The 26,529-nt window shown below is 40.1% G+C and overlaps 1 protein-coding gene across 1 annotated transcript in view; it reads left to right on the top strand.

Moving 5' to 3' along the window:
* RPRD1B (regulation of nuclear pre-mRNA domain containing 1B) overlaps positions 1-22,700 on the top strand; it is a 49,848-nt gene extending 27,148 nt beyond the window's left edge. The window contains exons 6-7 of the mRNA XM_036902317.2: positions 827-1,002; positions 20,051-22,700. Coding sequence (XP_036758212.1) covers positions 827-1,002; positions 20,051-20,200 — 326 coding nt within the window. The 3' untranslated portion in view covers positions 20,201-22,700. The remainder of the gene's footprint in view (positions 1-826; positions 1,003-20,050) is intronic.
* Positions 22,701-26,529: the final 3,829 nt, after the last annotated feature.

Raw genomic sequence — 26,529 nt, forward strand, 5'->3', positions numbered from 1 at the left:
GATACTTCAGCACAAGTTTTGTTTCCCAGTGAGTTGCAACCTATTAATTGGGCATGAAATCAGTCTGCCAGGTTGTAGCATTATTTTTTAATGGAGAAGAAGATAAAACACTTTGCACCCAGTTAGGATAAGTACTGTTTGTGAAACACAAAGTTTCTTTTATTTTTATGTGTTTGCCTGAAGTATATTTCTAAGCATGGGTCACATTCGAAAACATCTGAAAGCCTCTGTTCTCATCAGATCCTCTATTTTGCTAAGGGGTGGAAGAGAGCTCATTCCCAGGTTCCACACTTACATAATTTAAGAGGTAGAGGCCCATAGGTCCATTTTAGGGTCTTGGTTTTGAGTTTCAGCTCTTCAACTAACCACATGATGTTGAACCTGTCAGGTAGCTTTTATTTGGTCTTAGTTTCCACACCTAAGAAACAAGTGCTTGCTTTTGTATTTCAGAGGACTGTAGAAAGGATACTTAACAAAATAGTATGAGTGAAAGCACTTTTGAAATTCTCAAAGGCAAGGAAAAATGATTTCATGTATTACCTTAAATATCTCTTTGTTTTATCTGTAGAACTTTTATAAGAATAGGCACTTAGAAATCCTTTGCCATGTTCCCCTCCTTGTATAATTGCCTCAATTGATATAATTTAGAAATGTCCTGTCTTATTGATAGGAGGGAATGTCTTTGGATCTCTCTGTCAGCCAGTTCATTGTTTGTATACAGGTTCTGGCTTATTCTTGGATTCTGTACACTGGGAGAGAAACTGTTTGCAATCATACCTATGCGATTTGTATATTGTCTTTATTTTTTGGTCTCATTTGTACTTAGACAAAGAGGCAGCTGAACGTCTTTCAAAAACAGTAGATGAAGCATGTCTGTTACTAGCAGAATATAACGGCCGTCTGGCGGCAGAACTGGAAGACCGGCGCCAGCTGGCTCGGATGTTGGTGGAGTACACCCAGAACCAGAAAGATGTTTTGTCAGAAAAGGAGAAAAAGCTAGAAGTGAGTACGTTGCAAGGCAGACCCAGACTTCCCATTTCCTTTCCTTAGTCCATATAAGGAAGTTTTAATTATGCCTTAATTAACACATTGTTGTCTTTTAAAAATTCATGAGATGAGAACACCCACCAGATACTACAATTATTTGAACCTCGTTGAAAGTTGAAGTCACATTTATATGTCCAAGAAGGAACAAGTTGAATGCAGAAAACAAATATTGAAGTCTTAAGTCACAGCATTTAGGATCTTAATATTGCTTTGGTTTGAACTCACATTGAAAGAGAAATTATAGATTGAGTTACATAGGAATAGGAGGTCAGCAAAATCGCAAAATGTTTATTTGGTAGTACTGGAAAATGCTTAAAATTTTTCTTTCTTTTGGATTATATAAGGATTTGTTTATTTCTGACTTGTATCCATGGCAAGGCCAATAAGTAGTCTGCCTCAAAGCTCTGTCTGCAGTTAGTTCTAAAATTTCTCAGTAATGTTTGTGGAGCCCAGTTTCAAACTGCTGAGAAGGAACTGGTTTCTACCCTGAGTTGCCATTAGTCTGACTGTTCTTGGGTAGGGAGTGCAGAACTAGTTCCTCATGATGCATTTGTTTGGCCTCTTAATTAAGCACATGGTGGTTTAACATCAGTGCTTAGGACCTTGGGATAACACAGCCAGCATTGTAAACATATGGGAACTTTTGCTTGTCTCATTGTGCTAGGCTTCCTTTTCAAGAGTGCCTGCCCTTCTTTTTTTAAAAGAGGTATGGAGAAGAGTTGCAGCCAGTGTTTTGGGATGGGATGACAGTTTTGAGTTGTAGAATCAATCACATAACAAACACTAGAGGAGATAAGGGAGGGAGGGTGGTCCCATTCTTCAGTGTCTGCTCTCAGGAAACACAGATCTCTGGCACAGAGGGAGGAAAAATTGAGCTAGTCCTGTGGCTGAGATTATTGTGTTTGCCTTTCAACAGTCAGACTTGAGCCAGGAAATGAATGATGGGCACTTTTTACCATAACCTTACTGCAGCGATTATGGGACCAATGATGGGTAGTGGTGGTGGGAAGTTCATTTTCCTAGCCAGCTTGAAAGTGGAAGATGGGAAATGGCTGTAAAAATAGTATGGTTTAGATTTAGAGATCGACACTGATCAGAAATCCTGAAGAGAGTTTCACAGGCAGTGCCAGACGGTCATTCATCTGAAATGCTCATCTTTCACTGAAGAAGCATTTTCAGCAGTGTGCCCCGGGACTAATAAGAGAGCATAATTAATGATTCTGGTTGTAAGTCACCATGCCATCTGTTGAACTGCCCCTTGGTGACACATTAAAGGCTTTCTCTGATCTGTCAGACATTGATTATCATGAGCAGCTGTTGTCGGGTGGTATGTGGCAAACTACCATAGAGGACAGAGTCTTTGAGAAGGAGATTGGCTTGGTAGTGCGGCTTAACCCTTTGTTTGGTTCTCTTCCTCACAGTTGCACTTTCCTCCCTTTATTTCTTGGGGGAACATTCTGGTTCCTGTAGAACCAGTGGTTTATTAGATGTCATGACAGGTCATTAAGGCAGAGAGAGGGATCAGAGATTTTGGTCTGTTCTCTTCCTTTCCGGCCTGAATTCCTCTACTTGTGCAGGCACTGGAATTCCATTGCTTAAGAATCAGAACAGGAAGTTCCCACCACTGGAAAGTACAGATTCTGAACTAAAGGTTCTTATTCCAAATGATATCTCTTCGCCACTTGAACAAAACCATTATAAAAATGAAGCTAGATTTGCTGCATTTTTAAAAAGTGAGTGACAAGATACTACTACATAGGATGTTGAGAGATGGCTTCAGTTTTTTTATCCGTACTTGCTGAAAGTGTGAACAGTCTGCTCTCTAAAATCTATGATTTTTCTCTCACTTCCCATAATAAACTGGTCTTATTCCATTATTATCTTCATGGTGTTGGTAAAACCTGCTAATTTGAGTATGTGTCCTTGAAAGATGGATTATTACTATGAATTCTTCCAAATCCTCCAGAAGTCTCTTTTTGATGAGGACAGTACAGAAAGTATACTTAACTTTTTAACTTTTTTTTTTTAACACTACCAGTCCTTATTTTAAAATTGCTACATCAGAATGCAAATGAAATCTTTTATTTTTTTAATCCTTTCATTGCCTTCGATATGTAGGCATAGAATTCTTAGAACTCTAGCAATTTAATTACTTGGTTGGGAGTCTGTTTTTATCCCAAAGTTATAAAGTTATAATTTATTAACACATGAGTTTTTTCTTTTCTTTTCTTTTTCCTTTTTGTCTTTTAAGTTTATCTCACCCTTCATGTAACAAGCATACCTTTTTTTTTTTTTTTTTAATTTCACTTGAAAATATTATATTAGATTTCTCAGTGGCTCCTAAACTTTGGGGTAGGGACTGTAATGACTCAGAGCCTAGGATGGTTGAGACTCTGGGATGTCAGGGGGAGAACTGTGGCCCACAGAAAGAAGTTGTGTTTCTGCCTTAGAAAATGATATTCTGGCATAAACAGCATAAGTGAACATAAAACCAAACCAGGGGATTGTACATAATGGAGATTAAGAAAGACAATTGGCAACTCTGAGTGTGGTTTAGAGTCAAGTCCAGACTTCTGGCAGGCAGTACAGCTTTTTTGTAAAAGGAAATAGCAGTTGAAGAAGATAAATATGTATATAAACGGGGAAAAGCCAGACTGGAGCAGACAGATGTGTGAAGAAAGACAAAAGATGAAAGGTGTGGGAGAGGGGTGCCAGGGTCCACCCGTGGGTATTAGGCTCTGTTCTTTGAGGAGTTGCTTATTTCTTCATAAATAAAGTCAGCAAAGCCTGTGCCAGTCAGGAGATAACACAAAGATGAGCAAGATACTGTCTCCCCTCAAGGAGCTTCTGTCTGTTGGGGGAGAAACAGCAGCAAACAGCAGTTAAAATAGAATTTGAGAAATGATATAAGTAAGGGGATTATCCTAATTTACTGCATCTAAGTTGAAACAGACCCCAAAAAATATAAATGTTCAAAATAGAATTATCAAATGCATAAGCAGTTTCCAAATAACTGATGTTTTCAGTGGACATTCCAAAGTCTGCCAGACTATATGATAGGCTCTTTGATCTTTCAGTGCCAGGAACATAATTGTTCCTCAGTAAATACTTGCTTTGTGAATGAAATTCATCACTTGGTGTAATTATTCTCTACAAAGAAGGGGTTTTTTAGGTTGCATGAAAAGTGGTTTAACAAATCTGGTTTAGATTTTGGTTGTAAAGACTGTTAGTAAAGAAAGGTGACTATTTGATAGATGGGTTTTCTCTTTTATGCTCCTTTTTTCCTTCAAGTAGAAGGGAGAGTTGTGATTCATTTTGAGATGATGATTTTTTTTAGCCTGTTTTTTCTTTTGTTTCTGGGTATTGTGGTAGACATTGGTCTACCACCTTTTCCTTAAACTCTAAGCAGGGTTCTAAAGGGGGCTGCTTAAAATCTATTTGTAATGCTTTTGTCATGAATATGAGAAAATCTAGAAATGGGAAAGAGGGCGTGTGGAAGGAAGCACAAAGGGCAGCCTAGAGAGGTGGAAGGTAAGGAACATGGAGCATATAGAAGTTTAATTCAGTAAAGGCCAGAGGTGCCAGTTTTTAGAGCAAAGGGAAGTTTTATCTCAGATTGACAGAGAGGTGACTATTATCCCCAAGTGAGTGCTGGGAGCTCACAAGCCATAGTCAGAGGGGTTGGACAGAGTTCCTGTCTTGTCGGTTTGGATAAAGCATAATATGGGTATGTTCCTTCTGAGTGATCAGGGCATGGAGAGAGAGTGTGTGTGGGTACAAATCTATTGTGCAAGCATTGAAGAAAAAAATTAAAGAGACAGGTACTTTCAATTTTACCACCTTAACCTCTCATCTGTTTTCATTCACATCATGGTGTTTGGCTGCCAAGTGATCTAGAACTGAGAGGAGACAGACCTGTGTGCGTGCTGCACATGTCACATGGTACACATACACATATGCCACACAGGAAGAGCTCTGGGAAAATGTGTTCCTATCTGCAGTTTTTTTAATTCGGTGAAATTTATAGATCATAAAAGTAACTGTTTGAGACTATACATTTCAATGGCATTTAGTACATTCACAGTATTTGTGCAACCACCACCTGTATCAAATTCTGAAACATTTCATATTTCATCACAACAAAACCTGATACCCATTAAGTAGTGACTCACTGTGCCCCCTCCTCCCAGCCCCTGACAACCACCAGTCCACTTTCTGTCTCTCTGGATTTGTCTGTACTGGATATTTCATATAATTGTCTGGCTTCTTTGACTTAACATAATGTTTTTGAGGTTCATCCCATCCACATTATAGCATGTGTCAGTACTTTATTCCTTTTTATGGCTAAATTGTGCATTGTATGGATGTGCAATAATCTGTCTATTCATCTGTTGATGGACATGTGGATTGTTTACACCTTTTGGCCAGTATGAGTAATGCTGTTATATACATTCATGTACAAGTTTTTGTGTGAACATACGTTTTTATTCGCTGGGATATTTGTGTGCCTAGGAATGGAATTGCTGGTTTATATGGTAATCTGTTTTTAACTTTTTGAGAAGCTACCAAACTGTTTCCCAAACTCTAAAATAGTGCACCATTTTACATTCCCACCAACAGTGTATGAAGGTTCCAGTTTCCCCACATCCTTATCAACGCTTATTATTTTCTCTTTTTTATTCTAGCCATCCTAGTGGATGTGAAGTGGAATTTCATTGTGATTTTGATTTTGATTTCCCTTAATGCCTAATGATTGAGCATCTTTGCATGTGCTTATTGGCCATTTGTATATCCATTGAGCAATGTCTATTCAAGTCCTTTGCCCATTTTTGAATTGGGTTGTTATTTGTTGTTGAATTTTAAGAGTTCTTTATTCTAAATAGTACTAAACTCTTATCAGATATACGATTGCAAATATTTTCTCCTATTCTGTGTCTTTTCACTTTCTTAGTAATGTCCTTTGAAGCACATCATTTTTAATTTTGATGAATGCCATTATCTGTTTTGTAATTTTGTTGTCCGTGTTTTGGTGTCAGCATTGAAGAATCCATTGCCAAATCTCAATGAAGATTTACTCCTATATTTTCATCTGGAGGTTTTATAATTTTAGCTTTTACATTTAGGTCATTGGTACATTTTGAGTTCATTTTGTATAAAATGTGGGACATCTTCATTCTTTTCACGCAGATACCTAGTTGTCCCAGCACCATTTATTGAAGAGACTGTTCTTTCCCCCTGAATGTTTGGCATGTTTGTGAAAAATCAATTGGCCAGAAATGTATGGATTTACTTCTGGACTCTATTCTATTCCATTGATCTATATGTCCTATGTTTATACAACACTACTTTAATCACTGTAACTTCATAGTAAGTTTTAAGATCAGAAAATGTGAGTTCTCAAACTTTGTTCTTCTCTTCAGTACTGTTTTAGCTATTGAGGCCTCTTGCAATGCCATATGAATTTGAAGATCAGCTTTTACATTTCTCTGAAAAAAGCCATTGGAATTTTAAAAGGAATTGTATTGAATCTGTAGATTGCTGTGGGGACTACAGCCATTTTAACAATCTTAAGTGTTCAATCCATGAACACAAAGATTTCTTTCCGTATATTTAGATCTTTAATTTCTGATGCAGAATTTTAAAAAGCATGTTAGAATACCACACAGTGATGCATTTGACATTACAGAGGCCCTGTTTGGGTGCCATAGGTATTCAGGACCATAGTAGAGGGCAGTAATGAGTGATTCCTTTCAGTAGGCTTGTGTGTCCCCACCTTTAGAAGGTATGCATGCATATGTGCGTGCACTCTGCAAAGTCACCAGGGCATAGTAATGACGGCCACCTTCACTCTTCAAAGTGAAGTGCCACACAGAGGTCTGGATATCTAGGTAAAGTCGTTAACAGGATTACTGAGGTAGTTGGAACCTTAGAGATCATGTAGTCTGACTTCTGAATTGGTGAAGAAACTCAGACACAGAGAAGAGAGGTAGCCACAGATCAGGAATAGAATCCAAGGCAGACATCTGGTAACTTTCCATCAGGATTGTGTTTTTTTTTTTTTTTTTTTTTTTTTATTTTATTTTATTTTAATAGTTATTTTTTATTGAAGGGTAGTTGACACACAGTATTACATTACATGAGTTTCAAGTGTACAACACAGTGGTAGAACATTTATATACATAATTCTAGGTTCCAGCTATCACCCTACCAGGCTGTTACAATATCTTGACTATATTCCTTATGCTATACATTACATCCCGGTTACTAATTTATTTTACCATTGGAAGTCTGTCCTTTTTTTTTTTTTTTTTTTTTTTTTGTGAGGGCATCTCTCATATTTATTGATCAAATGGTTGTTAACGACAATAAAATTCTGTATAGGGGAGTCAATGCTCAATGCACAATCATTATTCCACCCCAAGCCTAATTTTTGTCAGTCTCCAATCTTCTGAGGCATAACAAACAAGTTTTTACATGTAGAACAAATTCTTACATAATGAATAAGTTACATAGTGAACAGTACAAGGGCAGTCATCACAGAAACTTTCGGTTTTGCTCATGCATTATGAACTATAAACAGTTCAAATATGAATACTCATTTGGTTTTTATACTTGATTTATATGTGGATACCACATTTCTCTCTTTATTATTATTATTTTTAATAAAATGCTGAAGTGGTAGGTAGATACAAGATAAAGGTAGAAAACATAGTTTAGTGTTGTAAGAGAGCACATGTAGATGATCAGGTGTGTGCCTGTAGACTATGTGTTAATCCAAGCTAGACCAGGGCAATAAAACATCCACGTATGCAGAAGATTTCTCTCAGAACGGGGGGGTGAGGTTCTAAGCCTCACCTCTGTTGATCCCCAATTTCTCACCTGATGGCCCCCCTGCAACTGTGCCTGTCTTAGGTTGTTCCTCCCTTGAGGAATCTTACCCGTCTCTGGCTAACCAGTCATCTTCCGGGGCCATACAGGGAAATAGGATTGTGTTTTTGTTTTATTTTCGTTTTGTTTCTTTTGAATTTGATTCCGTAAGGTTAATAGCTGGAAGACATCCTACAAAGAAGAGTAGCCAAAGTTGAATCATTTCAACAATCCCCAAAAACCTTGTTTTAAGGTCAGTTACATCTTAGGTAGGAATTAAAGTGCTTGCACAAAGCATTCTAGAGTGGCATCTGAGAAAACCCTTGTAAAGTTTGAGGGAGCCCACTCTGCCACCATGGTTGTAAGTACCCTCCTCTCTGTGGCTGTGCATGCTCTTGCTGGGCCTGGGGAGGACGGGATACAGTGGGATTAGCTCATTGATCTTAGGTCTGCTGCTCTTTCTCCCCAGCTTGGTACCTTCTGCTTGGCCATAATGAATACTCAGGAGTAGAACGTCCTACTCAGACAATACAGCTGAGAAGGGGAATATGGCCCAGAATCCAACATTGCCTTGTGACTCTCATATTTCTGTTCGTAGTTTGGTTATAATAACTTGAGAAATGTTTTGGCTGTAACTGATGGGATACTATGCCAACTGATGGTTGGCTGTTGTTTTTGGCAGCATCCCTCATCTCCCTTCAGGGTGCAAGATGGTTAGAAGCATTCATTTAAATAATGGGATAGACAGTAAGTGGAGATAGAGAGCTCCTTTTTTGTCAGCTTTGGGATAAATTCTCCCCTTCCCCATGATAATAGAAGCCAGTATCTCATTGTCTATTAGAATAAGGGCAAATGGGAGCAGGTGATTCAGTCCTCATTTTAGATGAGAAAACAGCTTAGGGTTTATAGGAGCATTCACATAAGAGACACAGAGAATGTGGGGGAGGACCGTAACCCAAGTCTCCTGACTCCTGACTCTGGTGATCATCTGATGTGTTCCCCTGGGCGCCAAGAGGCCCTGCCCAGAGCTGCCTTTCACAGCTTTGCCTAGCCTGGCCCCACCTGCCCACCAGTCCTCTACACTCACTGACTGCCCTGCCTTAGCATATCATTCTTCCCTCCTAACAGTGCTGTTGGCACCACGGGCTGTTAGACTAATGTTGAAAATGTCAGTCTGCTTACATACATGAAGTGATAATGGTGGGGCTTGCACCCATGCACATAGCAGACCATGGCTTGCTCACTACTTTTTCATCCCTGCTTTGATGTGGAAGCCTTTTATACCCCCTCCAAGATTTCCCTCCAGTAGGTAGGGACTTTTCTTGAGTTGTGCGGTTCTGTGAGTACTTTGGAGTGTAGAGGCTGGATATTGGGTCACTGGACTCCTTCCATTCATTTCAGTCACTGCTGACCCTTTTAGCTCAGGCCAGATGTCAGCTGGAGCTTTTTTATCTGTCCGGGCATAAGCATGTGTGTAGGTGCATGTGCATATTCTTTCTGTATCCCAATGTGAAACCTCTACTGTTCATCTCTTTTCGCTCCAGGAAACCAGTACCACCTAGTCATCATGATGTACTTAACCAGGTTGCTGACCCAAGGGCATGGTTTGCCAACATTTGAGACTTTGCATTGAAAAAGTGACATGATTTCAGAACTCTTCCAGTTTTTTGAAATTCCATACCTCCAGCCATAGTATTGTTTTCATACTTATAGCCCACCTTTTGGTGCTTCCTCCTGGAACAGCTCCACTGAGTTTTAGTTAGTGTACATAGCACTAACTTTTCATACTTATAAAATACATACACATGTTAAGTCAAAAACAGCATCTGAGCTGCTTGTTACTGCTAGCCTGCCAGAACCTTCAATCTTATTCAACCAATATGCAGCTCTTCCTTTATTTTTTTTTCTTACTATAAAAGAGACATACCACAGGGAACTTAGGAAGAATATATGTATAAAGGAAAACATAATCTCACAACCCAGAGATAATTACTTTTAATTTTGATACATTTACTTTATTTTTTCTATTTTTTGTGTAGACAGTTTCCTATCATGCTTTTGTTCTGACATTGTTTCCCTTATTAAAAATTTTATATATATATATATATATATTTAATGTAACTGCTTAAATACCTATGGTTGGATAAGCCAATGATTATTGAGGATTTTTGCTTTTGTTTTTTTGGGGGGGGGCAACTTTCAGTATTTTAATTATTATACTTCTGTAAATTTCCAAAAATTGATTTTTTTTATGTATGTGCAAACATCTGCTTGTCTTTAGGTACTCTGAAGTTCATGTACATTTCAGTGTCTTTGCCACCAGTAGGCCTTCCTGTCTTAGGAGTTCTTGCTTTTTTTCAAAGCATGTAAGCAGCCTAGAACTTCATTGAGATTTGTAGATTGACAGACAGATATATAGATATAGATATCTCCCCCCTCTATCTCCATAAATTAAGGATTAGTCTTTGTTTTATGAAAGTATGAACATGAATAGTTTAATTAGACAAATGGGGCTCTCTTCTGGGTTTTAAATTATCTGTTCGCATTTGAAACAGCTGTGGGAAAAGAGCAGCTACTTAATATAACATTGACTTGAGTCATAATTTTGAGAACAGAGTTCAGATTACAGAAATTTGAGATGTAGTGTCTAAGTATCTATTTGACCCAATGGGAACATGTTATTTTGAGCAAAGATTTATTTTAGTCTTTATGAATGTTCCTGATGCTGTTAAGGTAGGCTTTCTACACCCACTTCAAGTTGTGATTTTTGAGGAAAGTAAAATAGGATTGTAGCATACTTTGCAATCTTGGAAATTACATCTCTTACTTTTTCTTTCTATAACATGTAGGACTTGAAGTAAGATCAGAGAGTCTTTTTTGAAATTAGGGCAAAAATGTTCGTGGTTATAATCAGGAGTCAAACAAACCAGTGCAAACAAAGCCCTTGAGCTCCCAAAGTTATAGTGTCCTTCATGTGAAGAGGTGATAGAACCAGCCAGCTGTCAATATGACTTTGCAAGCCTCCTTATTTGTTCTATTCCTTATTCAGATCCTTTAAACATCTTTAGGAAAAAGTGTGGACAACTTTCTTGCTTAGTCCAGTCGTTGGATACTTTGGGAATTTTAAGCAGGGTAACTTTGCAAATTTCAACTCAACAGAAATTTGTCATCAGTCTTCTGAGCATTCTTGTGGTCTGAATAGGTGTCTTCAGGATGTCTGGTATGATGTATTTGGTTCATTACAAGTCCTTTCATTTGCCCCGATGTTTCTGTTCCATGGGGCACAGACTTACTAGGAGGAGCTATTTCCATAAAGGTACTATTTACTCCAGTTATGCATCGGTGATGAGAATCTGCAGTGCCTATTCCAGTTCTTTTCTGGCTTTTCCTGTTGAGGACAGTGGTCCTTGTAGCCATCTTTGGTGGTTTTTACTTTTTAAAATACCAATTTTATCCTCATCTGGGGCACACAGGTTTCTTAGGGCCAGTTTATTTTCCTTCCTGCAGAAGATGTCTCCAATAGACTGGCTGAAGATGTCTTCAGCAGGTAGCAGTGCGGTGCCTCTCTAACATTAACAAAAATCACATTCACACAAGCACACCCTCTTACCACTACCACTGTGCCTTTTAACTACCCTGTCTCCCCTTTCCTTTGCTGCCTCCGCTTAACCCATTGTAGTCTGGCATGCATATCTCCATTCCACTGACGTGGCCGGCTTCAGAATCCCTCACCAGTAGTCTAATTTCAAAAGCCAGAAGAAACTTCTCATCTCTGTCCCTCATTTCATTTTCCGTTTCTCTTTTTGGCTTTCTCTGGCATTAATACCATTTATTACCTTTCATGTGTTTTCCTTTACTGGTTTCTGTATGCCATGCTCTGCTGATTGTAGTCTATTTTTTTATTTGTAAATGTTGATATTCCTTTAGCCTTTTTTTAATTTTTCCTTTTCCTTGAATGACATACTTAAGGTGGCTTCAGCTGCCACCTATGAGCTTAAAACCAGATCTTTGCCCAGATCCTTCCTTGGACCCCAGACGCATATATCATATTTCCACAGACACTTCAAACTTAATACTGCCAGAACAGACCATTTTATCCCTTCTAACCCTTCCTTCTCTTTCATCTTGGAGAGTGGCATTGCCATACATCAAAAACAGCCACTAGACCTAATCCAGCATCATTTTACCCCCTATTTTTCCCACCTCCCAGATCGGTGAGTTCAGCCTCCTTTTATCCCAGTCTCCCCTTAGCTCCTCTGCTGTACCTCTGCCAGACTACCTCCCGGCACCTGTCTTCCACACTGGGGTAGTCGCCAAACCATCATTTTTATCTCCTCAGTTTTTCTTGAATCTTCATCTCTGTCTCCACTTCTACCGCCTTAGTCCGGGCTCTGCTTGCCTCTCACCTGGTCCCCGCCATGCCATAGCCTTATTACCGATCTACCTGCGTTTGTTCTTACATCCTGTACTCTTTTCTTTTGCGAGGTAGCCCTGTGATGTTTTCAAAGTGCAGCTCTGAGCATATCATTTCCCTGCTTAACATTTAAATGGTTTCTTACTGTGCCTAGCATATAGGCCCAAATCCTTGCATATTTCCCCTGAGTCCCACCCCATGACTTGACCCCTGCTGACCTCAACCGTATCTCTTGCTGTGTCCATTTCATTCTATCCATGTTGGCCTTCTTTTATCTCCAGGTTTACATGTGCTGTTCCCTCTGCCTAGATCACCCTCCCCTCTTTACTTCCCACCAGTTACCTTTACCTAGTTTAATTCCCATTCTTCATTCATATCCCAAGTCGAATAGTCTATCCCGGACACCCTGCCCCATCTCTACATCAAACCAGGCCTTCCCCTACTCCCCATGTATACTGTCATAGCTCCCTGTCTTTTTCCTTTGGAGCTTCACATTGTTTGTTATCTGTTTATGGACTATTTGGTTATTTCCTGTCCAGATCATAATAAAATCCTGTCTGTATTTGTTACTCTTTCATCCACAACCCTATCCTGATGCTTGGCAAGCATGCTGACTGATCCAGGTGGCAGGTGTGGTTGCAGCTCTGTACATCTCTAGGCTAGGGTAGAGTATCTTAGAGGGGACTTCTGCCAGGTTAAAGGTGTTCACATGAGCCCCAGGCTTTACTCCTTAGACAAATTCCTTCCCCTCTCTTAGCCTTTAGAGTCATAGAGTTGGACTGACTGTACTGCCCCCTCATTATGAAATTTTGTGGCTTTTCCCCTTAGTCTTGGAGGTCCATGGCCCTTTCATTTTCTCAAGTTGACTTCCAGTGTGCTAAATTTTCATGCCATACTCGAATGGTGTGTGGGAGGGGGGAAGGATTTTTGTACCCCATCAGTAATTATCTTTCTCTTCTGTCCTGTGTGTCTTTTCTTAACATAAATCAGGAAGATTAAATACTGCTCATAAAATAATAAACATGGAAGGGGTGATTGTTATTCTCCTCCTCTCATCTGCTAATCCACATTCAGTAGTTTAGCAAGTGCCTGGTTTCGTTCAAATCTCACAACCACCCTATGGTATAAACATTATGTGTCCTTTCCTGTCTTGTACATAAAGGCACTAAGCCCAGTGAGGTTATGTCGTATGTCACCCCATAGGCAAGTGGTAAAGGAGAATTTGAACTTGGATTCTCTAACTTGGAATTTTTTTTGTTTTACTACAACGACCTCCCTTTAGTGGGAGAGATATGATGTGCCCTTAGTCTCTGGAAGAATTAGCAGTGCCTTTTTCCTTTTTGGCTAACTGAAAGGAATTGAAGTCTTTACTGCTTGAAGAGAGATCTGTATCCACATTGGTGCAGTGAGTAACCTACAGGCTACCTTGCCCAAGGCAGACCTCCTGGCACTTAAAATTATAGTAAACATTGCTTAAAATTATTTTGTGTGGAAAATGACCTTTTCCTTTCTCCCTTTGCTTCTCAGCTGCCCTGCAGGAGGGCTTGACCCAACTAGTAATTTGGCTCAAAAGGTGAAACAGTTGACAGTCCTGCACCTTTGCCATTTGTATGCACTCCATCAGTAACCTGGTTTCCATTAAATTGGTTGCTAAGGAAGCCAGTTGGGAGAGCTTTGTTACTAGCATAAAGCTTACATTTTTGATGGTTAATACATAAAAAAAAACTAATTATAAGTTTTTGTACTTTTAGTATTTTGGTTTTAATTTTTTTGTGATGAGCGACCCATTGCATAAATAGTGGAAGCATTTTTGAAGGACTTGAGTGTTTTTAAATAAGTCTCTTTTTAAAGTATTTTATGGACCTCTATTAAGTTGTAAATATTTCACTCTATAATTATATCAAGGTTTGAATGTTTACCTATTCCTAAAGTTGATTTTATTTTTGTTCATTTCATTTTTTTATTAGCCTAGTTATGTAGACACTGACTTTTTATTTTTCTTCTCTTGCGCCTGCAAAGCTCTGTTAGAAGGGTTTTTTTTTTTATCAACAGTAGAAGCTCCCTTAAGCCTCTTGGGTAATGGGTCCTCTGAGGAGAGAGAACTAACCTGGACACACTTGGTGGTACAGTTCAAGCTTAAGAAGTCTATTCCCATTTGACTCCTCCAGTGTGGTTGGATCGCTCTGAGAGCATTCCTTTAATTGTCACCATTTTGTCATATTCCCTTCTAGGAAGTACTTTGTGTGTGCCTTTATTACTGGTTTTGGCAGTGGAGCTGAGAGGCTCCCAGTGTGTTTTGCAGCAACTCTGGCCCTGCTGTAACGCCCCAGAGTTTATCATCTTGAAAAGTCGAAGCTGCCACTAAGTCACATGGGAACACGGAGGTGGCTGGAAAACAGGTGTGGAGTCAGTGATGGTTTTTTGTTCCTGCATAGATCCTTGAAGAAAAATTAAAAGTGGCACTCTTACTCCAGTCCAAAGATTTATATATTGTACTTTCCCTAAAAATTAATGAAAGAAAGAGAGAGAAAATAATTATGATTTAAGAAGAGGTTGTAATTTTCAAGTGTAGGTGCTGTGAGCCTTAGTGGCGAGAGGTTAGCCTCCTGAAAGGATGAAGGGGGTTGGCTGGCTGTGTTAAATGATACTATAGGGTGAGGGTCAGCTTCCCATTTCTGCTTGGCACTCTCAGCCTTCATGGATTGAGCAGTTTTAACTTACATTCAGTGTTGCAGGTCACCTTTAAAACAGACCCTTCATAAACTGCTTCATGCATAATAACCCTTTATGACTCTTAATTGGGAGTAGCCGAGTAGTGGGCAATTTTTATATTCCATATGTCCTATAGCACAACAGGGTAAGATAAAGGAAAACATGACTCTTGATACTGGAAATCTTGTCTCATCAAGCCTGTGGTGTTTTCTAATGTAAATACTTACAAAGCCATAACAAAATAGGTTTGACAATGTTTATATATTGATCAGTATTTCTTACAGGAGTTGCTAGAGGAAATGCTTATAATTTTTGTTGGTTTCGAAAATAAAATTCTTGTAGAAACAGCATTTCATTGTCAGTCCCAGTCATTTCTAACCCTCTTATCCCAGAGCTTATCTGTAGCATGTCAGGTCTGGCTTACTGCTCTAGCCAAAAAAGGCAAAGAATGTGTAAGCCTTGCTCCTTTCAGTCAGTTGTCTTGGTGCTCTGATCGTGTTCACACAGTGTCAGCTGGATCCACAGGAAGCAGGGGGCTTTGCACACATTTCCACTTGCACGTGTGGAGAGTCTTTGAGGTGAGGTTCCAGAGCTTTGCCAGGAGCATAAATCCTAGGCATATCTCAGAACTCCCTTGGATCTTACCGTCTATGTTTTAAACATTTCTGGGCAGTCAAATAAACCCAGGCAGTTTAACACAGGTGCCTGCTTCTCCCCCCTCTGCCGCTCCTGGAGGGCCCGGAACAGAGGGGAGCAGCAGCAAGTCTGCCAGGACTCTTAGCTGTTTCACGGCTCTCCACGGTCCCTCTGGGGTGAGGTAGGATTTGCTGCAGTAGATGCATGTAGCTGAATGGAAGATTCAGCTCAACCCCTCACTTCTGCCTCCACCCTAGCATAAGCTACGCATGAGCAAGAAAGGCAAAGCAGCAACAGGACTACTTGGATTTGCCTTGTCTTATCTTGCTTAAGATTGGTAGGAGAGGAAAGGCAAGGATCTGAAGACGAGTGCAAAGAAGAGCCATGTGAACTGTGGTTGAGGGGAATCAGCTGGAAGGGAAAGAAGACTGATGAGCAGAACGCTGCAGCCGTGTCATCCTGCAGGTCCTAATCGCTCGAATTCCTGCACCAGGCAGGGTAGCATGAGTGAGATTAAAGGCTTCGTCCTCCATTATACACAAGTGTAAGGTATTTTAAACAAGGAACATGTGACCACCTTGCCCCATAACATTTCTCTACCTGAGTGGTACTTGGTGTACTGAAGAGATTGTGGGATGCAGTACACTGAAATGAGTCAAAAGAATTGGAATGGGTCTCATCATGTTTAAGCTGGTTTTAGTGGTATCGTGGAAAGAAGCACTGGTTTTTTCCGAGAGCAGTAGTAGCTGAGGGCACAGTTTGAAACCTTACAGCAGCAGAGCTTCTCAGATGGCAGCTGGTTGGTTGAGAGAAAAGATTCTTGGATTTTCCTGATGTTTGTCTCTCTTACTCATCCAGAACCAAAGACAATAACTGGAAAGGCAGCTAGTGAGGGAGTGCTGTGATCTGACCAAGGGAGAATTGGGGGGCAAGTGAAGGCTGGAGTTGGAGAATAGTTTTGTTTGGGTTCAATCTTAATTTTTTGTTGGTCATGACAATGTTTGATACAGATGCTGACTTAATTTGGAAAAAGGCAATCTATGTATTTTTAAAAAGGGTGGTGGGAGATCACAGAATCAGTCAGTACTGAATCTATTCAGGGGACTATAAAATTACTATAGCTTCAGTTCGACCTAATCAAACTTGAGAGCTCATTTTTTAGTGCAGGATAATAATCTACCACAGTTTGTCCATTCCCCTATTGAAGGGCACCTTGGTTTCTTCCAAGTTTTGGCACTTAAAATGCTGCTATAGTAATTTATGTGTTCATGTTTATTATAAAAAATTATGTTTATTTATGGCATAAGTTTTCAGCTCCATTGGATAAATACCACCGAGCATGATTGCTGGATCATGTAGTGAGAGTATGTTTCGTTTTGTTAGAGACCACCAAACTGTCTTCCAAAGTAGTTGTACTATATTGCATTTCCACCAGCAGTGTATGGGAGTTGCTGTTGCTCCACATCCTCATCAGCATTTGGTGGTGTCAGTGTTCTGGATTTCAGCTGTTTTTAATGGGTATATGGTGGTACCTCATGTTTGAATTTGCATTTCCCTAATGACGTATGATGTCCCTTGCAAACATTTTCCCCAGTCTGTGGCTTGCCTTTTCATTTCTTTGACAGTATCTTTTGCAGGGCAAAAAATTCTCATTTTAATGAAGTCCAGCTTATCAGTTCTTTCATGGATCATGCCTTTGGTATTATATCTGAAAAGGCATCACCAAATCAAAGATCATCTAGACTTTCTTCTGTTACCTTCAGAGAGTTTTAGTTTTGTGTTTTACATTTAGGTCTGTGATTCATTTTGCATTAAATGAATCTTCTTTTAAAAAACATCTTTGTAAAGGATATAAGATTTGATTTTTTTGCATATGGGTGTCCGTTTGTTCCAGCACCATTTGCTGAAAAGACTTATCTTTTCTTTGCTGTATTACCATTGTTACTTGGTCAAAGATCAGTTGACTGTATTTATCTGGGTCTGTTTCTAGGCCCTCTGTTCTGTTGCACTGATTTATTTATTCTTTTGTCAGTAGCACATTTTCTTGATTACTGTAGTGTTATAGTAAATCTTGGAGTCAGGTAGCGTTTGACTTTGTTTTACTCTTTCAGTATTGTGTTGGCTATTCTGAGTCCTTTGCCTCTCCATATAAACTTTAGAATCACTTTGTAACCACAGAATAACTTGATATGATTTTGATTGGGACTTTGTTCGATCTGTAGATCAAGTTGGGAAGAACTGACATCTAAATAATATTGATTCTTCCTATCCATGAACATGGAATATCTCTCCATATATTTAGTTCTGTCTCTGTTCATCAGAGTTTTGTAGTTTTCCTCTTGTACTTACTTTGTTAGATTTAGACCTAAGTATTTCATTGTTTTGGGTGCTAGTATAAATGGAATTGTGTTTTAATTTCAAATTCTACTTCTTCATTGCTGATATGTAGGAAAGTGGTTGACTTTTGTATACTAACCTTGTATCTTGTAACTATGTTTTTCAGTTTTCAGTGACAGTTCCATTCTCATCCTTCCTCTAGTAATGCCCTCCTCTTAGGCTAAAGTACCTGCTCTTTAAGTAGAAATCTATGAAAAGAGTAACCTAGTGGCATGAGGTATGGGCAGGATCTGTCAGGTTTTCAGAGTGGCCCAAAGAGAGGACTTTGGTGGAACATATTATTAATTTTTTCTTGAAGTATATAAAACCAAAGAAGAAAAATGTAGAGGGAAGAGCAGGGGTTTTTGATATTTTAGATGCTCAGATCTGAAATTCATTTTCAGTTTCAAAAACGAGTGGTGATTACTTAGTGTGGTATACTTGGACATAATGTTTCATCCATTGTTAATTCATTGGGCAACTGTGTTGGACACTTACTGTCTACAGGACACCACTGGTCATGGTGGATGCCAGTTGAAAGAGATGGGTCTGGTCCTAACCACCTGAAGCTTCCCAGTTTGATGGGAGAGTTATTAATTAATTTCCATAAGCATTGTTTTGATCATTAAGTCTAGGAAGGAAAGAAAAGGGATGTCAGGGAAGCTTACCTTGTCTCTTCCTTTGATGGTCTGTGTGAGCAGCTCTCATTTCAGGTGGAAGACTGCCTGCCTGCAGTAGTGTGGGGGCAGAACCTCCCTGCCTGCACCCCGGATTCCCTTGTCCTACTCCTTGTTGTACTTTGTCCTCACAGCTTGAACTAAGTGTTCCTCGTTTTCCCTATTTACTGTTTAATCACTCTTCCCAGGAGTGCTTAAGCTCATGCCCCCAAACCCTGTGCTTCAGGTGTTTATAAGGTGTCTGGTAGGAGAGAATCTAAAACATGAAGAAGAATCTTAAGCCTGGTCTGATTCTTTCTTTTTTGGGTAAGGAAGGTGAGGTGATGGAAGAGAGGGAACATGTCCACAGTCCCACAGCAAGTTAGAGCCCAAACTAAACCCGGGCCTTGGAGTCTCAGCCCAGTGCTTCCTATTCCATCCCTGCGGGAGATGCTGCAGCCAGCAGGATCCAGCCTCAGTAACTTTCTTTCTTTGTAGGAATAATTAGGGTGGATGATAGAGCTAGAGGAAAAAAGATAAACCCCAAGGAGGCCACAAACCACCAACTTCACACTGCCAGGGTTGTTACTCTGCAGGTTTACCATGGGTACCCTTTGCTGGGAGCTGAGGAAAGAAAGTAGTATACCAAATTCCTGTCATTAGGGGAGTCATATTTTAAAGGAACATAAAAGTCCAACATGTATGGAGAGACAACCTAAAAGCAGCCTTTTAGGGGCTTATATGCATGCTCAGTGCATAGGAGGCCTCCAAGCTGGTGAAGATGGGGACCAGTCTCCTGGATGAAGAGAGAAGATTTTCCTAGAGATGGGGTCTCAGCCGTTAGGCAGAGGAGTAGAGTCAGGACTTCGCTGGGCTAGGAGATGAAAGAGATCCCTTTAGGCTTGAGGGGAATCCTGAACAAATGGCCTGTGCAGTGGTGGCCTGTGCATAGCGGGTCGGGAAGTTGTGAGAAATACATTTGGGCAGGAGCTGATTTTAAAGACCTTGAGCTCTAAACATTCATGGAGATAGTGCATTACCATGCTTCACTTTCTCAAAGGAGTGACTTGATGAAAGCTGGGCTTTGGAAGATAAGTGTGGCATGTTTAGGGGAGATTATTAGAAGGCCTAATCAACGACTTATCTGCAGTTACTCAGGTATAAATTTTTTTTATCTTTAAGAGTTTGAAAACCCTAGCATTGTAGTTTAGCTGAATGGCGAAGAGGTAATCTGATAGGGAGAAAATGGAATGGGAAGGTGAGAGTATCTGTATTGGCACCTTGTGCCTGACCATCAGCACAACACAGATTTAACTGCATTGCCTTCTCTTTCTCTCCTTAGGAATATAAACAGAAGCTTGCTCGGGTAACCCAGGTCCGCAAGGAACTGAAGTCCCATATTCAGAGCTTGCCAGACCTCTCATTGCTGCCCAACGTCACAGGGGGCTTGGCCCCCTTGCCTTCTGCTGGTGACCTGTTTTCAACCGACTAGGGCAGGTGCCATGCCCCAGAATCCCATCTCTACCAGCAGAAAGAAGAGGGCAAGTCATAGTTGGAAATAACCTTGTGGCCCCTGGTTCTATCCCTCCTTCCATCTAGTCCCCTGGCCTCAAGAAAGAACCACAGACTGATTCTCCTCTCTGGCCTCTCCTGTTGAGCACAATTCAGAACAGTGGTGAGTGGAGTCCAGTTGAGATTCGTATTTGGAAAGAATACAAACTCTTCTACTTTGTGTTTTCATGCCCCTGTTGGCTTTCCATCCTTAACTGTCTTTTTACACCCAAGAAATTATGAAAATTGTGTGTACTCTGGAAACTTTCAGAGGAATCTTGTCCCTCATGACAGCATTGTCATGAAAGCAGCTTCTCCTTTCTGAGCTGGGCTTGTTCAAGTTCAGTACAGGCTTCCACTGAGGGACTCGCTCTGGAGCCATTGACTTTCCTGGCTGCCATCCACCCCAAAGGCTGGAGGCACAACTGTTGAGCAGCTTTGCCATAAAGAGTTTGCCAAATCTCTGACCCTCCCTTACTTCTAGTGACATGTAGTCAGAGGTGAGGTGCATTTGTTTTGTAAGCAGACTAGAGAATCATGTAGCAATAACATTCAGAGCTGGTGTGGGACATAAAGTCACAGTTCAGAGACAGAGTAGCAGGGATCACAAGCCTGAGTTAATGTAAGTTACTTGATTCAGATTCCTATAAGCAACCTTTATAGGCTGCTTAATACCTAGATAACAAGGGTCCCCTCACTGTCACAGAGAATCGTTGGAACACAATCATTTGGCCCCAGATGGTTGTGAAGGTGGTTTTTAGTAATGGCAGTGGCAGGCCCCCAAGCTGAATGCATATTGAGTCTGGGCTCTGCACGGGTACTGCTTTGGCCCTATCTTTTGGAGAGTAGGGCACACACACTAACGTTGAGTTCACTGTGTGGGCTCATGTCCACATACAGTGACTAAACTTGAATATCTCCCTTGCAGAAATGGTACTCTGTGCATGTTTGTCTGTCTGTCAATTCCTGCCACTGCATGAGTCCTTGTGCATATGGAAGGAGGAGTATTTTTGATCAGATGTTACTGAATAGCTCATCTGGGGCATAGGAAGGGGGAAAGTCAGCGGTATTCATTTGGGTTTTTATTCCATTTTCATGCCAGCTGACATAACTATATAATGTAGAGGGGATTTTTATCTTGCTTTTAGTAAAGGTTAGGCCTGCTAACTATAAATCATTCTCATTTGGCAGACTTATTTTTGACATTGGAAAGAGCAGAAAACAATTTGCTGCAATAGTGTAATAGGACTGATAGCCTAGAGACTGAAATCCAAGTGCTGTAAAAAGGAATTCAGTGGAGGGGGCTTCAGAATCTCTATTATTCTGAGTTGTTATTTTCAGGATTACCAAAAAGCCAATTACATGTGATTTTACATGTTTAACATGTCACAGCATAACCTATGTTTTAATAAGCGTCACAGGCTTCCCTTCAAGAAGCCCTCCTGCCTGCCATGAAGTGAGAACAGTGGGGTCACAGCAGGTGTCCAGTTGAACTCTTGTAGAACCTTAGTAGCATTGAAGCTGTTTTTCAGATTTGAATATGGACTGTGTGTTGTTTGCTTATTGGCACTGCCTGTTGTCCTGTCATTTTTTAATTAATGAGTCTGTATCTATAAATAAAGTGTTTCTCCCAGAGGCCATACTGCAGTAGGTGACTTTAATAAAATTCACAAGATAAATAGCAGTCTTGGCTGCGTGCACACAGGCCCCTTCCCGCTCTGTTGTGCTGCTGTAGCCCCACACGTGAGCTTGTTCTGCAGCAGACCCATCTGGATGTTCTGGAGGCTTTCACCAAGGAAGCAACGTTTTATTACCCACAAACCAACCAAAAGGTATAATAGATATTTGCTCTAATAAGTTATAACATGATGGATTTCACCCACTGCTCTGTTTTATCTGGTTGAGTCTGACCAGCGATTGGTGCATAATTATTACAGCAAGAGCAAGAAATGAAACTAGCAATTATGTAAATGAATGTGTTGGCCTCTTAACACCTGTTACTAGCAGACTTCCTTTGAGGAAGTTACTGTTTTTTGTTTTTAAGTGAAATGCTTTTGTTTTTTAAACCTTAATTCTTCCCATATCCTCCCCATGTGTGCTTACTTCATTTGTTTAATTTAAGTGAACCTGTCTCCTTTCTCCTGTACGGTTGAGATGATCTGGCGGGGTGGCGTGGGTGGTTTTGTCTTGTGTCTTTCCTTCTACACTTAGGACATCCACAGGCCTCAAAGGACCTTTCCTTTAGGTCATATTCCTCAGACAGTCTTCAGCTTTCCTTTTTTTTTTTTTTTTTTTTTCTTAAAGAATATTTTTAAAGCTTAAATTTGTATATTAATTTAGGACTTTATTTAGAAGTATAGGCTGTCATTGGCGGCAGCAGTATATTCTAAAATGTCTCATAGATATATATTTTTGAATAAAGATGGTGTTGTTGAATGACATTGTGTGATGTTTCTTTTCCCTACCCTGTCACTGAACACCCAGTGCTTGCTTTGTGAGCAGTGAGTAATTAGTAATCACCAATAGAGATTGTACTGTCTGCACACAATCTTGTCCCTTAGGAGTTTTTGTGACTGTTGGCAGCCCATAAATACTCAGCACTTACATAGTATTTTCTGGTTCTTTCCAGGGGCTTAATTAGCTTTAATTAGCCAGTCTACACATTACCCAGGAGAGGTACCTCCATAGTTTATCCTCATTGTACAGAAATGGGAACTGATGGAGAGAGGTTAAATGACTCTTTCCTCAGTACCACACAGTCTCTGACAGATTAAAACTTGGAAGTTCTTTGATCTCAGTGCGTCTGTTCACACCACTAGGCCTCCTGAGAGAGACTTAATTTTGGCAATGTAGTCAAAGTCACTCTGAACACCTAAAAGTAGAAAAAATGCAAGAGAATTGCAAACCCGAGTGGTATGTCTTTTAAAAACATTTCTGTGGGTTTTCTTTCTCTCCACTTTTAAATTCACTGAACGTATATTGGCTGCTATTGGTTTAAACTCAGAATAATAGAAAGCAGTTTGAAATAAGTACTTCTGAAGCAATTGGTATGTTTGGAAGGATGGTTTTAACCTTTCCGCTGGGTGAGGGCAGCATTTGTCAGAAGTGAGGTTACCCATTTATCCTATAATATAAAAAACTGGCATAGCTGTGGTCCTTCAAGACAAGTTGAAATCCAGAATTAGGAAAGTTGAGACTGCATTACCCAAATTCTGTCTTAAAATAGAAAGGTTGAATGTAATATGTGAATCTCAGGAGACAGGATCTTCTTCTATGTCCCCAGGTTTCATGGCCTAGTTAATGTCTTCACTCTTACCTATAAATAGTAAGTCCATAATTCCTCTGGTTTAATTAGCACTTCAGGCTACAAAATGTGACTCTGAGGTCCTCAGAGCTGAAGATGGAACTACCCAAGAGTTCATGAATCTGTCAAAATGCTTAACTTTTGTGATTAGAGCCATTAACTCCCTGTGTGACCTTCCCAGGCAAGGTACTTCCCTCTCTGGGCCTCAGTTTTCTTATCTTTGAAATGTGGTGTGGGACTAAATGATTTCCAGGTTCCCTGCCAGCTCTAAAAGCTTATGATTATTGTTTTGCATGAGAAAAATGCAGGACTAAAGTCTGAGAATGTCAAGTCCTAGATTCCGAGTAGTATTAGATGGATTAATAATATCACCATTGTGCTTTACATACTTCTTTAAAAAAAGGCATATATAGTCTGTAAGGATCAGATCACAAGAGAGAGTTCTAAGACTAGAAAGATGGAGGTAAACACAGTTTACTGGGCATAAGCAATCTGCTTTTGGTTTATTTGAGATCGTTAATAAAAAGCTATTTTCCAGCCTGGTGTGCTATCTTACTTTCTCCTAGATCCATTCAACTGGCTAAACTCATTTTTCATCACCACCTCCATGGGATTTTCCACTTAAAAATCATTCTTATACTCTGAGACACAGATTGAATTAAGAATCCATTATTCTCCCTTACAGTAGATTAGGATTTATATAGTTTTATATAGTGTTGAAAGCCCAGTTTGTTGAATTTTGTAGATCCTAAAAGTTATTTTGCATTAAAAATTAATTTCTACCACTGGTTTAATAAATATCAAAATTAATATGAATCAATGTATCTAATATTTTTTATGAACAAGAGGCAGTGTGGCAAGTGATAACTTATATTTTCTGATCTCTCACTGTGATGACCATGGGCCAGTCCCTCAGCCTTTTCGGGCCTCAGCTGCTGCTTAAAAGAAAATGAATGACATTGACCAAGTAAATTCTGAAGAACTTTCCAGATCTAAAGTTCTATGCCTAGGTTTTCAGAATATTTCTTCTGACTGAAAATCTTAATAAACTCAGTACCTGCATAATGTACTCCCTAGATATTTAAATGCCAGTTTCTGTATGAATTTTTAGTTAGGCAATTGATGAAGTACAGTGGATCCTTGAACAGCACAGGTTTGAACTGCACAGGTCCACTTATACACGGAGATTTTTCAATAAATATATTGGAAAAGTTTTTGGAGATTTGCAACAATATGAAAAAGTAGTTTTTTCTAACTTCATTGTAAGAATACAGTATATAATACATGTAACAAAATATATGTTAATCAGCTGTTTGTAGGCTCTCTAAGGTTTCCTGTCAACAGTAGGCTATTAGTAGTTCAGTTTTGGGGGAGTCAGAAGTTACCTGTGGATTTTTAACTGCATGGGGAGCTGGTGTCCCTAACCCTTGCATTGTTAAAGGGTCAATTGTAGCCGCAAACATACTTATTAACTTGAAAAGAGCTGTTAGTAAAAAGGGCCTAGTGCTGTGTCTGGAGCATATTAGGAATTCTGTGGTAGCTTTTACTGTATTCAGTAATGGAGAGAGGTTAAATACATCTGTAACAAGAAGCTAAGATAGATGTTTTTAGGAAGACAGCAATAGATACTACTTACCTATACCATATGCTCTATTTATAATGGCCGTGGTGAAAAAAAAACCCTGTAGCTGTCTTAAACTCCCTCATTCCCATTGAGGGTTTGAAAGAATTGGGTTAGACTGAAGAAGAGGATTTTTGGTGGGGATTTCTTTGAAGAGAGCCGTCGATGTGTTTTGGGTCTCCCAAGGGAGAGTAGTGGATGCCATCTGCCTCTTACCTGAAGGCTTAGGGAAAAGGGCCTCAATGTCCCCCTTAGGGTGACAGTCCAGTGCACTAGACAGACTCCTGCCTGAAGAATCTAAAGGATGGGATGGCAGTGGCTGGTGTGGGGCTTTAATGAAGTAAGGGAGAGGTGACTGAGTTGGGTGCAGCTCCTACGCCTACAGTTTGTTGGGGCACAGGATGCATGCCTGCCTCCAAGACCCAGAAGTGGGCTTTTTGCAAGAGAACCAGCATTGGGTCATCCCAGAGCCTGATGAAAAGGTGAGGGATCTCCTCACACAGGTGAACTGGCTCACGGTGCTGAGGAAGGAACAGAAAGCAAAGAGCCAGCAGGGAGGCATCACCCCTGACAGATCCCTGGGGGGCGATGATGGGATGACTGGCAGAAGGAAGAGGATGAGCCACTCAGTGTCAGAGGAGCCCACGGGAGAAAGAAGTTAAACTTCTGTGGGGCCAGTGCCCAATACCCAGACCACCTCAAGGTAAAGATTTTCTCCTGGCGCACCTTCCTTTCCTCCCTCTCACTGCCCTATCCTTGGAGGTGTCAGAAACCTTGATCAACAAAGGAGGCCTCACTTCCCTGAGGCTGGCTTCCCCCCTGTAGCAGTGCCCAAGAAGCCTCAACTGCAAACGATAAGCCATTTTGATCATAATATGGGATTGGACATTTACATTTCTGAATTGAGATGCTTTTGCACCATCAGTGACCACGGGATAATGGTGGTGATGAAATAACGGACTGGAGATGCTGGGGGGCTGAAGTTTTCTTCTAGAGTTAGGGGATGCTCTAGCCCCACAGATTGGGTTTTAAGGGACAGGAGACAAAAATTAAGTTATTTTGTGATTGCAGTTCCACAAGCCTACTTGTTTATTGTAATGGTTTACACAGATGGTTTCTTTTAGGAACTTTAATTCCTGATTCACTGTTTTGTTTTTGTTAATTTGAAAAGTTCATTTCTACAACTTCAATTTGTTTACTTGAATTTATGAGTTTTCCTGTGTATACTTGAACACATTTTTTTAAATGCAAAATCCATGTGACAAATTTACCATTTTAGTCATTTTTAAACTGTACAATTCAGTGGCCTTTAGTACACTCACAATCTTTACAACCATCACCACAA

This window comes from Manis pentadactyla, chromosome 5 (assembly GCF_030020395.1).
Source record: "Manis pentadactyla isolate mManPen7 chromosome 5, mManPen7.hap1, whole genome shotgun sequence".
Taxonomy (NCBI): domain Eukaryota; kingdom Metazoa; phylum Chordata; class Mammalia; order Pholidota; family Manidae; genus Manis; species Manis pentadactyla.